Below are 16,330 nucleotides of genomic sequence, written 5' to 3'. Positions count from 1 at the left end.
CGGACGCACGCCCGCCAGTAATTCCTAGGTCATTTTATCAAGCTTCGGGCAGAGAGGTTCTTTCGTGGTGGTCGTATACCCTATCAAACAGCACGTCAGTGGCGAAATCCTGAAACAATGGAACAGAGATATACGGATGCTAGTTTCAACTCACCAGCGCGGTTATCTAACCTTCGTAAGCATTTCAGTTTTTTTTTTTCTTTCGGGAATCCTTTGTTTCCTTTGTCTAAAACTCGTGACTTTTAGTAAAGTAGGCGGCTCGGGACCTGAAGTATCCGGCCTATATCACGCTATGCTATCAGAGCCGCATCTCGCGACTATCCTGTTTAAGAAATGAACCAAAGTCCGGCTTCATGGCTTGTTTTTTTTTAACAAACAGCAGGTGGTACCTCAACTCCACACGTCGGCGGTCTCCTCATAGCGATCCAAATACAACATTTACAACCAATGCCCGCGCAAAATCGAGTACCTATTACGATTTCAAAAAATAGCAGGCGAAGCACAGCGGTGCGGGTTACGCGAAACCAGGAACGCGACCTTTAATTTTGTGCACTGGGTATCACGTGGATGCACTTATCAGGCAGCAGTGTAATTATTTCTGCGCGCCTGTGGGATTGGGAGTTTGGCCAGATTGCAGTACCCATGGTATAAACAACGTGCATGCGCAAGAAAAGCAAAGTGGAGCTGCTCTCTTCTGACGTTAGTTGTTTTATCGAGATCATTAGCATCACTATAAGTGCGCGACTCTAAAAGCCTGGCAATGGCATATCTCAAAATTCCTAACATACAGACTCGCGACGCCGCATCATTATTAGGTTCGCTTTCAAATAAGGCGTTTTCGAAGACACAGCAACATCGACGTACGGGTTCCACATCTTATACAGTGCACTGCATGCGGCCCGGAGAGAATATAGCGACCTGTAGCAAAACATAGTACGCTCAACACACAAATGCGATCAGTCAAGATTTTTTTTTTTGTTTCAAGGGAATGCTCATTTTCAACAGCGTCTGAAGTTGAACCTTCCCCGCCCCCTTAAAAAGAGGAAAAGGACAATTTGCCTTGACGATCAACAATAAACAATTTTGCCTTCAGGGCTTCGTTATGATGCTATGCACCCGATTTCACGGCTGAATAATTTTTTTTTTCTCTGGCTGACGCTAGCGCATTGTAGAGAGAGAGAGAGAGAGAGAGAGAGAGAGAGAGAGAGAGAGAGAGAGAGATGAAGAGGAAAGGCATTGAGGTTAACCAGACAGCAGCCTCCGGTTTGCTGCCCTACAGTGGAGATGGGGGAACGCCACCTGCCAGATAAACTTTTTTTTTCTTCCGCGAAGCACAGACAAAGAGGAACGACTTATATCCCTGTCACACGGGAATACTTAATGTCATTCGAATCTAATCGCATTCGATGCATCGAATGCCATTCGGTCTCTTGCGGTGCTACACAGTAAAATATAATGGCATTCGCAAATGATAACAATGACGATCTGGAACAACATTTGTGGAATTCAAAGAAATTTTGTGCCTAATAAACGCGTTTAAGAACTTTTGCGAGTACTTTTAAAACGGACGAAAACATTTTCACGCCAATTACAGCTAAAAGCACTTCGAACAACACATCCAATATGGCCGACCGCCGCTACAGACTCCTGATGCAAAGAGTAATGGCGCTTGAGCACAGCCCGTGGGGAAAATATAAAAAGGAATAATTATTTTTGCTGTGATGATAAGTCTAAAAATATGCCTTCTGACTTTGCTGATGCACGCATTATTTTTTCGCGCAGCGTGTCGCTGTTGTCTATCTGGGTTCAAGAGTATACATTCGGTTCGAAATCGAATGCGAATGAGTTCTCATTCGATGGCAAATGTCATTCCATCCGAATGACATTAAATTTTCCCGTGTAAATCACGATTAGTGGTACTACATGCGAATGCCATTTTATTCGAATTACATTAAATCTTCGCGTGTGACAGGGGTATTATTCGATGTCACGAAAAAAAATAAGGAAAACTACCAAATTATGAACGTCATGAGCACTAGTTGCGGCACAGCCAGAGACATTGATGGGAAAGGTGGAAAAGTCCCGGGTTTATCGCCGTTAATATACGGCCGCAGGTCTCGAAGAGTGGGCGTGTACACACACGTGTGAACGCGCATGCCCTCCCTCGATCCTGACCGGCTATATTTGCGCAACGCTCCAAAGATACGCACACAAACCATATCGCCATGAGCGCGATAGCGGAGGCAGTCCAGGATAGACGCTGTGTCCGCAGTGGTCACAGAAGTGAAGGACAACGGAGATATACAGCGCGACGTCCACGGTCCGGCGACGTACGGGCACTACTCACGCGCCGCCGTGACTAATGCCTTTTAGTCAGGGGCGCTCGGCGCCAACTGCGTGGTTGCCGGTGGCCGTTTTACGGACGGCACGTCACAGGCGCTTCCCTGACCGCACAGACGGCAGTGTTTCTCGCCAGTGACTCGCGTGGGCAATCTGCCCTGAAGAATTCGGCCGCTATTATTACGCAGCCACTTCGCCAATGGGCACCCTTTCTCTCCAGGCTGCCTCTTTACATTTCACAAGCGCAAGCGAGTGAAATCGCATTCAAGCTGCCAGATAGTGCTGCTGGCTGACTCGCCGCCGGTGGCTCACGGGATATATGGTGTTCTGCTGCTAAGCAAGAGGTTGCGGGCTCGATTCCCGACTGCATCCCGATGGGGGCGGACGCAAGAACGCTCTTGTACGGCGCTTTAGCTGGTCCTGCTTACACACACACACACACACACACACACACACACACACACACACACACACACACACGCGCGCGCACACGCACACACACACACACACACACACACACACGCACACACACACACACACACACAAGAACGTCCTATTGCTGGCCACGAACACAGAAACAACAGACACCCACTTAGCTCTTTCGTACATTAATTTGGAGAACAACATTTAGAATAGACCGAAGTTAGCAGACTATCAGCACTCTTTCGGGCCTATTTCGCCTTCCTTTACAAAGAACGACAAGAAAGCAATAAAAAAAAAATAGGGAGAAAGAAATTGAAATCGAGAATGGCATAGGCAACCCCGTTGGCGACACAACGCTGACTGTCGTGCTCAAAAAATAAGGGGGGCGTGAGAAGTCTGTGAGTACTCAAGCTTATGCGCAGTATCACGTCTGGAAGCTTCACATTTACTTTGTTACATATGCCGTGAACCAACGACGCCCATAATCCTCTTTCTTTACACCCTCCTCACCACACGCAAATCTACCTAGCCGCGTTGACAGTGCTCAAGGCATCATTGACCCCTCCGCAAGTCTGGATAATGAGATTGGCCCGAATGATGAGCCGCTACACGCAGACCGTCCGGCTTTGATGGACGGACAGACAGCGCCATCTAACTCCGCGCGCCACCTGTACACCAAAGGTAAACACCCACAAAAACAAGCGCGAAGCTTTCTTTCGTCTCCGGAGGCAACCCACGCGGTGGCTGCTGCGGCGGGGACAAATGACAATGGGCCATTGCGCGTCGCGAGCAACGGCCGTCCACGCAGCCATCGCAACGACAAAAGGCGGCTCGCTTTCACAGCCGGGCCACTCTTTCGCTTTCGCTCCCAGCGCGCACCGCCTTCGCGTCACTCGAGGATGCAAGGTGTGCGCAAGCGGAGCTCTGCGCCGCGAACTTTTCGTCCCGTGAAAGAGGAGGAGGCGCTTCCGCTGGTTCGGTGAACCCGATGAGCGGGTCTCGAAGAGAAGGAGCGTGCGGAGTAGGCATACTCGCTGTCTCTGCTTCAATGCAAATGCCGCTGCGCAGCGTCGAGTCGTCAGGTACGTTCAGCTCGAGACGCTGTTTACAAGGTTTAACCCCGCATGACCGCATGTCACCTTTCGCTGAAAGGCAGGCCGCATCGGGCGGAGAAAACGGGCAAACATGTTCAGCAATAGGGATGCACTTCTACTCTGAACACGATGCCCAGCTGACAATGGACATAAAGAAAAGAAAGAAAGTGGAAGACTCACAAACAACATTGCTCAATGCAAGCACAGCAAATTGACGCGCTCGTAATGCGCATGTGCCCCAGCATGCAAAGCGCGCGAGTGGTGGCATCTGACGCGCGGGCCGCCCACCGTGGGAGGCCGAGTCGTTAACCCACAAGCGGCGCAGCGAGAAGAAAGAGAAAAGGTGTGGACGCGAGTGCAAGAACACCGCGGAGGCCGTTGGCAAAAGAATGGCGCGCACGAGTGGAAGGCAAACAGTCATCGCCCAATCGCAAGCACCATTCGCGCGAGAAAAGGTACCGGTGGCAAAAGCGCACTTTACAAAACTTCGGGCGGCAAAGTAGAAAGTTCTGACGCAGTTCGCGATTCACTGTATATACGCTTAGTTCTTTAAGAGAATGAATATTGCGAAGAAAGAAAGGAAGCAGAGTACAATTACTTGCGAAAAATAGCCCTTCACCTTCTACGAAACAAGCGCGCGGCCTATATCGACGTTAATGCCTCGCGAGGCAGCGCAGCCGGCGGGCGAGCTAAGTCTAGCAGTCTAGTTTCAGACAGCGAAGTCTACTGCATGCGACCGAAACGAAGGAAAGGACCGATGAACGGCACCGCGTGTTCGTTCCTCACCCCTCACATTCGTCGTGCTATACAGGGCTGGAAACAATGGATATGTTCCAAACTCGCCCAGTTTGTCTACTATGTCATCCGTGTTGCCATACGAAATTCTGTCCATCAGAAAGAACGTCAAGAGGACCTGTCGCGTAGACGCCGCGGTGGCTTAGCAGCTATGGTGTTGCGTTGCCAAGCACGCGTGGTAACGTGATCAAATATCGGCCGATGGAGGCTGGGATTTGATCACGATTTATCATGATTTCGATGGGGGCGAAATGCAAAAACGCCCTGTCCCGTGCTTTTGGGGCACGTAAGAAATCTGGTGGTCAAAATCCATCCGTAGTTCCCCACTACGGCGTGCCTCATAATCAAATCGTGGTTTTGGCACGTAAAACTACATGATTCAATTAAATTCAGGACCCATCGCAAGGCACAGCATCTATTAAAAAGATGCACTTTAATGTAAATAAAGGGCAGCAGCTGAAACGTACAGTTGATATATACACAGTCCTGTGTTCGGCTTTTGTTCCGGTCAGTGGTGCTCGCCAGTGGCGCTCAGACAGCTAAAGCAAGGCATATAGGCTGCCGAATGCACAGAATTACACGAGATGGGGACAATGTTCCCATACATAAAATAGCATGGCATCGCCAGTGTTCCTTCATGGGGTGATCCCGTATTTTCTCATATCCCGTTTTTTCGTTTCAGCTTTTATGAAGGTTAGAATTTAATTTTGTTTTTGTCCTGAAAACTATAAATTTTGTGCGCGACTGTCGACTTTGCCCCCATCTCGTGTAATTCTGTGCATTCGACAGCCTATATGCCTTGTATTGCTTTTTTTTATGTCTGTTTGCCTTCCACTCATGCGCGCCATTCTTTTGTCAACGGCCACCACAACGTTGTTGTCGTTTTCCACTTAAATGTGAGTAAACAATAAATAAAGATGTATTACGGGCAAACAAACTTGGTATTGATTTAATTCTAATAGATATTTATTTGTGCGTAAATGACCCTAATTTCATGCCAAGCCACGTTCAAGACAAGCCTCGCGAACACACATCGCGGCATTCATTCCCTTGCACAGCGACCGCTAGGGAACTCCCATAGACAATGGCGCCAGATTTCTCTCAATGGGTAATATTGTAAGACACTTTACGGGTTCTTTTCACTGCATAGAACCGTGCACCAAGGGTTGTTTCTAACATCAAGTGGGGCACGATGTACGGCGGAGTTCCATTCGTACGAGGCGACCAGTTTTATCCTGTTACGCAACCGGGCGGGAAAAAATAAAACGAGACACCCTCTTCCCTTTCTCATCTTGAGACAGACAGACCGAAAAACTTTAATGATAGCGCGCTGTACGGCCACACCGCTGTGAGACGTTGATTTCCAGTTTTTTTTTTTCGCATTTGTTTCGTTTATAACGATACAGGGGACCCGTACATGTGCACAGAAGACTGGTTCTACAGCTGATCCACGGTGTAATTTATACGGCAACCTCTCGCAGTCCACGCGTCTGTGGGTGAAACAAAGATTTGCATAACAGCACCAATGTATTACGCAAGGTCAGTTTAACGACATCGAACGGTTCAAACTGTCCCCATTCGCCCGGCGATGAAGCTATATATAGACTCCACCCGCTGCGGTGGTTTAGCGGCTATAGTGTGGCGCTGCCTAAGCACGAGGTCGCGGGATCAAATGCCGGCCGCGGCGGCCGCATTTCGATGGGGGCGAAACGCAAAGACGCCCGTGTCCCGTGCATCGGGAGCACGTTAATGATTCCCTGGTGGTCAAAATTAATCCGGAGTCTCCCACTACGGCGTGCCGCATAATCAGATCGTGGTTTTGGCACGCAAAACCCCATAATTCACTAGAGTCCAGTGTGTATCCGGTTTGACAGGTATGTCAGGAACCGTTTAAATCAGCCGTAAAATCGTACAAAGGCAGGCAGGCTCCGTCTGTGATAACGAACGCAGGCGCGTTAAAACAACCGATATGGAACTTACCTCTACAGACATATAGAGTTTGCAATGAAGTGACCGGTGCGCTATTGAGGAAAGAATTCGCGACATTTGGTATTTTCCATTGGCCAGGGGGCGCTAATTCATAAAAGGTGCAACGTCCGAGAGAAGGACGCACAAGAAAAGCAGTAAGTGCGTAGGGGCGCTAGGTCATCCTGCTCTCCTTTGCCTTCCACTTCTCAGTGATCAGACTGACCAGGGCAGCTAGGCCGGGGTGGGATTCCCGAACGACTATAGGAATAGCAGTCGTGTCAACCTGTGCGCGACTCCTTAGCACATAGTTTGGCGTATACTGAGTTAAGCGAGATTGTCCATGTTGCACGTCAAGTATTTCGCGTTCACAGAGTGGGCCACACTACTAGACACGCATGCGGTTCCAGCTGCATGAGAGCCATATAAGAGGCAGCACATTGGGCGTACTGGAGATGCCGCGAGGAGAAGGGTAATTAAACAAGGACTTCATGGAAAGGACATGCCAGTCAGAGAGAGACAGAGAGAAAGAGAGAGAGAGAGAGAACTATTTACAGAGAAAAGCAGAGAGGTCAGCCCAAGCAGTTTTACCTGCGCAGACATTGCCGTCAATAAGCGTCGCTGTACTATGTGAAAGAAAGCGTGGTAAAATAAGTGAACCTTGGAGGATCTCTGAAGGCTGCACAACTCGCGCTTTTCGAAACGTTTCGCTTTGACTGCAGTATGTCATTGTTTCTTTTTCTTTTCTTTTACGAGCAGGCTTCGAGGATGATGATTAATCTGCACTCATGAAGAGCACATCGAGGAGTTTATAGCACTCAAAATTCGGATATGCACGTAAAGGACAGCAGATTCGCGCCAAGTCAGTAATTATGGAAGACTAGAAGGACTAAGCGGGACATCCTCCTTACCCCTTTCTTTTTTCTCCACCCAATGCCGATGGCGAAAAAAAACGAATGAGCTCGTTGGCCAATAGGTAGCTATATACAGAGTGACGCGCGCGGTTGTCATGAGTTCCAGTCGACCAATCGATGACAGACGTCATACCTGAATTTCAGCTATAGCTGCAGTTGACAAGAGCTGACGAGAAAATAGCTTTCAGAGAATGCCCGCCCTTTCACGGCGGAGAGAAAGACGACTCACAAAGTAGAGCAGGGTTGAGGAGGAAAAATATGCGAAACCCCGAGCCCGCATGTCGCGTGTGCACAAAGAATCGTTCCCAAGGACTTCGATCTGCTATCTCCGACATTATACGTAACGGCTGGAAGTGGGCGTAAGCGGGTGCTTTTTTTCTTTAGGGTAGGTATGACAACAGTTTCCCAAACGATAAAAATGCAACTACGGGCTTCATTAAACGTGCGCGGATCGAAATTCGCGCACGCATGCACGCACACGCACGCACACGCACACACACACACACACACACACACACACACACACACACAAATGCTCGACTAAATACACGCAGTATTGAACAGCCGCCGCTCAATTTTGTGAGAACGCCAGCACATCAATGGCGCGCGCGAGATGCGCATGACTTTCATATTTTTTTACGCACAAGATCGCCATTCCGGGAACGCGGGCGCTAACTTTCACTGCAGACTTGCTGGCGCATGAAGATTGCCCCTCAGCGGGTTCGATTACTGAAGCGCTCTCTCTCATCGGCAAATGGCGCGCCATTCGCATTTTCCACCCATTAACAGGAAACCCAATCACATACTTTCGAGCACCCCAAAAACGCAGCCAGATGCAATCGCCGCGGCGATGTTCTCATTTCAGTTGAGTGCTGCTCCGTTGGCCCACAAAGACGAGAACAGACAGCGTATCTTGATCAAGAAGCGTCGCATTTACTGCTCATTCGGCATACTCCATTCAGGTTGCCATTTCAACGAGAAACGAACGGTTGCCAAACCACTCACGTTCACTGCGCGAAGGCATGCGCGCGGCTTGTAACGCGGTGAAAGCAGCTTCGCGGAGCCATTTGGTTTCGTCTTTACACACAAATCCGGTAGGAGGGCGCGCAACGCGTCTGTACGTGTTCTCGCAACGATAGTTTCCCGGCCGCCGCACGCACGCCCGCGCTTACACAGATGAGAAGCAGAATGCAGCGGGATGAGACCGTCACATTCCTCGTATTTTTTTCTTTAACGGTGAGTAGGGAGTCGAGCTCAGGTATAGATGCCGTTCTTGTGGCCGCAGACCACCTAATAATATGTTGTTACTGTGAATTCGTTTTATTGTAAAACACACATTTGCAGGTTACACTGAAGTTCATGTTCATGGCTGGGCCACCGCCGCCGACTGGCACGGCAGTAGTGATGAACCGTAACGTGCGCCGTAGTGACACGGACCAAACACTCACGACAAAAACTGCCGCCTTACCTTTACGGCTGCGTATTGGCGGCTGTAATCTCAACCGCCGTCTCGTACTGCATATAACATCGTTCTATATATTTCAGTAGCCTGTCCAGACAAAGCGAACGAGACCGAAAGGGTGGCGCTAGCACGAGGCAGCATCAGCAGCAACATGCCAATGATAAAAAGAATTAGCTGTATCTCACTAAGCATGCGAAGAAAATCATGGCCGATCCATTCACTGCATGTATATACTAACATGATGACACAAAGGACACCGCTATCTTCCTATCTCCACGTTTGTTCAAAGTATGGCGTCTCACGCGCCAGAACCACGACCTGATTACAAGGCACGCCTTTGTGGGGTGAGGGCTCCAGATTAACTTTGACGACCTGGGAGATTCTTTAACGTGCACCTAAATCTAGGCAAACCGCCGGGATCGAATCCTCGAGCTCAGCAGCGCAACGCGGGTCTGCACGTTTGTTAACTTCTACCCCCTCTTAATACAAGAGGCAATGGATATTACGCCCCCTCGAAGCGGTATCCGCTTCCTCGGCCACGAATCGTAGGTCACAGAAGCATCGCGACGCAGTCAGATGGTCAATCCAATGGTCAATATAGCAAACGCACGATTCACTAAGCCATGTGAGCCAAAGAAGTGATCGCTGTTCTCAAGTCACGATGGCAGCATTTACAAACATTTAGTGTCGCGGATGAAGAGGCGACGAAGATGCACAGTTGTCACTGCGAATCAGTCACTCATATGCGACTCTCATATGCATAAGTTCATGCGAAAGTACTGGGGGCATTCAGCACGCGCAGAAGGTCGAACTCGGCCTTTGCGCGAACTGTATGCCCGGAGGTACTGTGTCAGGAAGTTAAGGCTATCACGAGCAACTACATCGTGAGCCTGCTTTCAGCCAGACATCAAAGAGCAAATAGGAACACGAGAGGCTGCCAAGCTCACCTTCCATCGGTGTCGCTGAGACCCATGACTGACAGCGCGGTTGAGAACCAAACACGTTTCCTGACGGGCGGCGCGGAAGAGGCTACGTTATCCCCACCTTTCAGCGCCGATCGTTGGCCGCTCGGCTCCGTCGCTGTCAGCCCAGAGTACGTATCCAAGAATCGCATACACGCAAGTCACGAGTGCAAAGTTGCGCTGAAGCCCTTTTCACAGTCACCAATGACGCGAAGAACAGTACATACAGCGTTCACATCGTGCGGAAAGCACGTAGTTGCGGCGCGGAACTAGAAGCTGGGCCGGGACGGACACGGGTGCTAGGCGCAGCAGCAGATGACGCCTCCCTGCGGCCGCCGAATTCTGCTAGCGTCGCTGATCAAACGCGTTCCGCCGCATAGCGGTGCACGTAGTACGTGTACGCTACCAAGACGAACGCGCCACGCCACGAACGCAGCGGCGCCGGCCGAAAGGACGAAAGGTGCGCTCAGCGATGTGTCCCGTCCAGCGGCCCGCGAAGTTTTTCCCATTGCTGAGAGTTTGTCGGCGCCGCCACCGCCAACGGAGCGGAAGGGAGCGAGAGAAAAGAAAAACACAAAAAAAAACGCAGCCCTAAACGCAACACGACCCAGTTCGAGGTCACGTGGCCTCTAGCCCTCTCCATTCGCGCAACCGATTGTCCCGGCCTCTGGTGGCGGACGCCAGAAGTGTCAGAGAAAGAGAGCAAGGGGGATCAAAGCCTATTGTTCTCGAGTTACCCTCCCACTTCGCTATTGAGAAGTTATCTCGTTGGTGTGTGCGTGTGTGTGTGTGTGTGTGTGTGTGTGTTTGCGCTCAATACGTCTGACTGAAACCCCCGTTTCGAGTATCGTCTTTTTGTAGAAACCAAGGAACAACAGCACTGTTTCCAAGTCAGAGAGCGCAGTTACGAGCAGATCAAAGGAAGTGCGACGCACGAGGCGGGAAGTCAGAGAAAAGACAATAACAGCAAACATTACGCTTCCTGTGGCACTACAGACGGCGATACCACGTCGAGAAGGAAAAGCAAGACAAAACAGAATACAAATGAAGCGTTTATTTTTCTCAGTGGAACGCGAAAGCGACAACTCCAGAGGAAAGTGTTCGCCAAACAGTGGGACGTCTCTGCTAGACTGCACGGGACGCCCCTGCTTGACTGGAAGAACAACCGCACATCTGCGTTTTACTTTCAGTGCAGCCTTTGGTCTCGTGAGTCAAACCGATGAGGCCCAGATTTTTTGTTTTCCCAGAAATGGCACAACAGCACGGCCGTAATAGTTTGCTTGATTGGGTGCAGACAAATACAGCTCGAAAGAGCGCCCGCCGACTATATGGTGTCACTAATGAGCAGCTTCTCAATACGATCGATATTCTGACGCATGTCGCTGCCAACAGAGTAGCTTTCGTGAGAAGTGCACAATGAGGCCATGTCACTCTTTTTCGTCAAAGGCGAGGTGAACCGTTTTGTCGAATACGCGGACGGCACCCACCTGACTATCTTCTCCCTCCATTCCTGAAAACGCAACTCTCTCTTTACCTACACGATGAACAAGTGGGGGAAGGTGCTTTGATTTAAAACAAAAATAGTACGGTAGGCTATGCAATTTACTTTTCCTTATTACCTCATTCCCTTCTAGCAACTCATTCAATCTGTTTGTGACCTTTCACGGAGTCCACTGAGCCAGAGCTCCGGTCTTGATGCGCCGATGCCACACTTTATTAAAAGACTGCCGCATCACCAGCCGAGGTGGTGCAGCTCGAAGGCTTAAAGCCGATGTCCGAAAATAACGAAGGCGTTTACATCCGCTCATAGATTCAAGAAATTCAAAGAAAAACGGGCGCGTTCAGTGTATCGACTAGTGCACATAAATCATTCCTCCAGAGCTGATGTACCTGCCCCCTCCCTTCATTTCTGCCTGTGCGCGGACTGTGTGCAAAGAGCACACACTGGTGGCGGTGATGATGATGATGATGATGATGATGATGATGACGACGACGACGACAACGACGACGACGACGATGATGGTGATTATATATTTTGTTTTGTGGCGCAAGGGCCAGTTGTGGCCAAAGAGCGCCAAGACGTGGTGTACTGAGTGTGCAATGATGTGATTAATGACAGTGGATAGGCACACGCTGATGAGGTCGCCATCAAGAAACTTGCTGAAGATATCGAAAAGACCGCATTGATCATATCTTGTTATGATTGGGGGTTAAAACCCATCACTCGTGATCCGTTGTCAAGATTGGAGTCGGGCATGAATTAGAAGGTAGCTGGCCCATGCCGTCGTCCAACTTATCCACGCTGAGGACGTTGATGAAGGGAAGGACTGCTTCACATCGAGAACGAGGAATATGGGTTTATTTACAGTATTTATATTAGTCTAACATGACTGATTGAGAGAGAGTGCCAGTCTAACATGACTGCTTAAGAAAGTGTATCGAGCATCCGCACAACAGTCGTTTATAAACACTCGGTCCTCCCCCGATTCCAAGGTGGCGGAAACGTTCGTCCAGTCATTGTAAACACGCCGCTTCTCCCCGGGACGGCTCACACACACACAGGTGAATGGTCCGGAGCCGACGTCAGAGGGGCTTCGTAGAACTCGGAGCCGACCCGCGCAGTGCGCCCGGGTAGCTTTTGTCTTGCGTCTTGGTCGGCGCGTGGGAAGGGGTGTCCAACGACGTTCCCGCGGTAACTCCCCCGCTCATAGCAGATCAGGTCCGCGTTGGGGAGTTCTGCAACAACAGCTGGCCCGCCGAACTCATTCAGTCACAACGGCGACGAGGCTAGAGCGTAACGGTGGCGGTTTCAGCACAAAGCCTGCTTCGTCAAACGCATCCTAGCTGAAGCGACGGAGAGTGGAGGACGCGCGTATTGTCCCGACACAAAGTCGACTTAGTCACGCCGTGGCTAGAGGTTGGCGGCGGCGCTCCAGGAAAGTTGCGGCCACTGTTGCAACTGGCCGGCAAAACTTGCACTGTAGCTGGCCGTTCTTAACAATCTGTACAACCTCATAAATCGCGCAAATATGGTTCGTAATGTGCAACGACTATATATATATATATATATATATATATATATATATATATATATAACAAGTCGACAAACCGACACCAAGGTCAACATAGGGTAAATTGCTTGAACTTACGGTGGGGAACGATCCCATGTCTTCGCATTACGCGTGCGAAGCTCTTACCAAGTGAGCTACTGCGGCGCCGTTTTCCTATCTACTTTCTTGGGTATTTACATTTTGCTACTAGAACTAACCCTGGGAGTGTTAGCCAGTGCCACCAATCACAAACCTTGGCGGCGGATGTGGAACATCCTATCTGCCGCACGCTTCACGAGTACGTGATCTTTTTGGGTGAAGGCAACTGGTCAATAAACCCACGCATGCTACCTGGAGGCATCAATGTTGCCAGATTCGAGACCCTCGTTATGTAATGAATGAGAAGAAAGGGGGGTTAACCGAGGGGCCGGATTTCTATTAATTTTATCATAAGAAGCCAACAAAGACGCCAAGGAAAACATAGAGGAAGTTACTTTTACTTACTAATTGGATTAAAAAAATGATAAATTAATGAAAATCAAAATCGATGAAAAAACAACTTGCCGCAGGTGGGGAACGATCCCACGTATTCGCATTACAGGTGCGATACTTTTACCAATTGTCCTACCGCGGTGCCGTTTTCCCATCTACTTTATTCGGTACTTTCTAGGGTAATTATGAGTGGTAGCGCTGGCTAACACTCCCAGGGTTAGTTAGATCTAGTAGTAAAATAACATAAATACCCCAGACAGTGAATGGAAAAACTGCGCCAAGGTAGCTAAATCACGGTAAGAGCATCGCAGGCGTAATGCGGAGACGTGGGTTCCTATCCCACCTGCGTCAAGATGTTTTTTTTTTCAACCACTTTCATTCCCATTAATTTATTATTTCTTTAATTCAATTAGCAACTACAAGTAATTTCCCCTATGTTGCCCTTGGTTTCTTTGTTTGTTGGCTTCTCATGATTTATTTATTTATTTTTTTATTTCAATTATTTATGAGGGCCAAACAGAAAAATCTTCAATGAACCGATGGCCCGGCACATCGTGCGCACTGCGAGTTTTGCTGAAAAAAGTTTTTGACTGTGCCATTTACATCTCTCGATCCATTCTTCAATAAGTGATGGAGTGAACAATTCGCGCTTCTACAAACAATCTACCACAAGGCGCTGCTATTTTTACTGTACTCAATCTTCTTCACTCTTCAGAAGAAGACTCGCGCTCATCGGAAATCGTTGCGAGTACAGAAAGAAGGCTTCACCCCTCGCCGCAACCGACAGTGACAGCGGCTCGTGCCGCCAGTCCGGCGCTTCATCAGGGCCACTCCGGGCTGTGTTCTAAGCAAACTCCAAAGGATGTGGGGGGGAGGTGAAGTGGCGAAGTTCTCGGCGAGCCTGACTGAAACACTTCCTTTCATTTCTGGCGACCTCGCACTCGCAACCCCCGCCGCCACCGTCTTAACCCCATATCCTTCACCCCCCCCCCTCGCTACGTACATATACAATAAATCATATCACTTGACGTGCAAGACTGAGCCATCTTTCCTCGATATCACCCGCCGCAATCGGCGCACACAAACTTCCTCGGCGGCCCCCGGGATCTCGGCCACGCGGCAGCGCGGGTGCCGAGGAACCGACTCGCCGTCGCCAGCTTGCGGCGTCAGTAAGCAAGCGTATTGGCGCCGTTCCTCGTTCTGCAAATTACCGCCTAGTTCGCACGCTCACACCATCGCAGATCCCTTAAGTGTAGTAGATGCGAAAAGAAAGAGAGAAAGATCAACGTGCAGAAGTAAACAGAAGCAGCGCAGCCTTAGCCAGCAAGAGGCTATAAATGGCTTTGCGGCAGCAGCACGCTCCCTTTTGAGGTAGCCAGAAGCAGTGTTGCGCTTCAGCAGGAGGCGGCCACTCGTTAGGTATACACCCTGCATGCGCGTGTCGCGACCATCGTAATGATGGTCATAAGCTGCAGGCAGCACGGACTCCTGCTCCATCTGGGACAGCGATGGCCGACGCGGTTGCAAAGGCTGCCGCGGCACGCAACGATGTCCCCTTCCGCAGTGCGCGCGTGTGCGCTACACGCATGCACGCGAGCGGAGGAAAGCCCCGAAGCAGACCCATACAGGTCCCAACACTGTGTACCGGAAGCGCAGCGCAAGCGGCGTGCGGTTACGGCATGCACTTAAAGGAAGAGGATGATGAGCATGCTTCTAGCTTTGATTAAGCAAGGGGATGATAGACGGGTTTCCCACTCCAAGCAAAATGTGAAAAAAAAGCAAGATAAGAGAGTGGGAGAAAAAATAAAAAGATAGAAAGAGAACACCAGCCTCGTGTGAATAAATTGTGTTGCTGCACGTCGTCTTGTTAAGGTGTGGGGTATTTTCTGCCTTATAGAATTAGACAAACCGTTAATTAGCGTGGATTGCGAACAGCCTAGCCGATTATATCTGAAATCCTAAACTATATACACTTGTATGACGTCAACCTAAACACTTAGTGGCAGACTTTCCAAAAAGATGTCACGGTTATTATCCACGGAAGAATAACATCCTGCCGGTAGTGCGCTTAATACGCACTCCAATCGTCTTAGAATGCTCCCATCGCACCCGCCGCATTAGATTTGGTGTTCTATTGCTCAGGTCACAAGTTCGATACCTGGCCGCGGTAGGCACATTTCGATAGGTGCGCGTGCAATACAAAAACACTCGGGTACCGCGCTTCACGCACACGTTACCACCCCGCCCCCTCACCAACATCGCCCGTCGCGGTCAAAATAAATCTACAACCGTCCACTACGGCACTTCTCGTAGCACCGGTGTTGCTTGTGGGCGTCAAGCCCTATCAATCAAGCTTCCATCGTAAGTCATATAGCAAGTAGAGCCTAGCCATTACGTATCTGATTTTCACGCACCTTGGGTGTACGCAAAAAAAAAAAAGACTTTTCCACGAACAATAGTATTATGTGCCCCGTTAGACGTTTCAGAACTTATTACCGGACTTCCAGCCCTAACTTGGCTAAGTTATTGAGCACGTCACTATCTGTTCGCCAATATACAAAAATATACTTTTTTGACGCGAAACGGCTTACAACCGTCGCGCACGAACGGTCCTATATTTAAAGGCTATATACAGACAGAGCGCGCTCAAGCGCATATAGCGTACGGTTAATACCCCTTCTCGCCCTTGTTGCAATGCGGTACCCCGCATACAGCCGTGCAAAACGGAAAACACCTGGAAGGTATACACGCTCACATGAAGAAAAGAAGGCACTCGCCTCTGCACCGCCATTCGACGCCAACCCTCGCAAAGCCGCGTAGCGCCCTGTTCGCA

General features: G+C 49.7%; 1 protein-coding gene across 2 annotated transcripts in view; it reads right to left on the bottom strand.

The window, feature by feature from the left end:
• The window catches only part of LOC135896242 (ecotropic viral integration site 5 ortholog-like), a 260,532-nt gene that overhangs the window by 136,454 nt on the left and 107,748 nt on the right, over positions 1-16,330 (bottom strand). The window contains exon 1 of one of the 2 annotated variants that reach the window (XM_065424602.1): positions 9,941-10,535. The exons of the other annotated variant lie outside the window; for it this stretch is intronic. Within the exon in view, the coding sequence (XP_065280674.1) occupies positions 9,941-10,107 (167 nt within the window). The 5' untranslated portion in view covers positions 10,108-10,535. Of the gene's footprint in view, positions 1-9,940; positions 10,536-16,330 lie in introns of those variants that run through there. 2 annotated transcript variants of the gene reach the window in all.

This window comes from Dermacentor albipictus, chromosome 1, assembly GCF_038994185.2.
Source record: "Dermacentor albipictus isolate Rhodes 1998 colony chromosome 1, USDA_Dalb.pri_finalv2, whole genome shotgun sequence".
Taxonomy (NCBI): domain Eukaryota; kingdom Metazoa; phylum Arthropoda; class Arachnida; order Ixodida; family Ixodidae; genus Dermacentor; species Dermacentor albipictus.
Note: the sequence above shows the minus strand (reverse complement) of the source record. Positions and strands in the feature narration are given on the sequence as shown.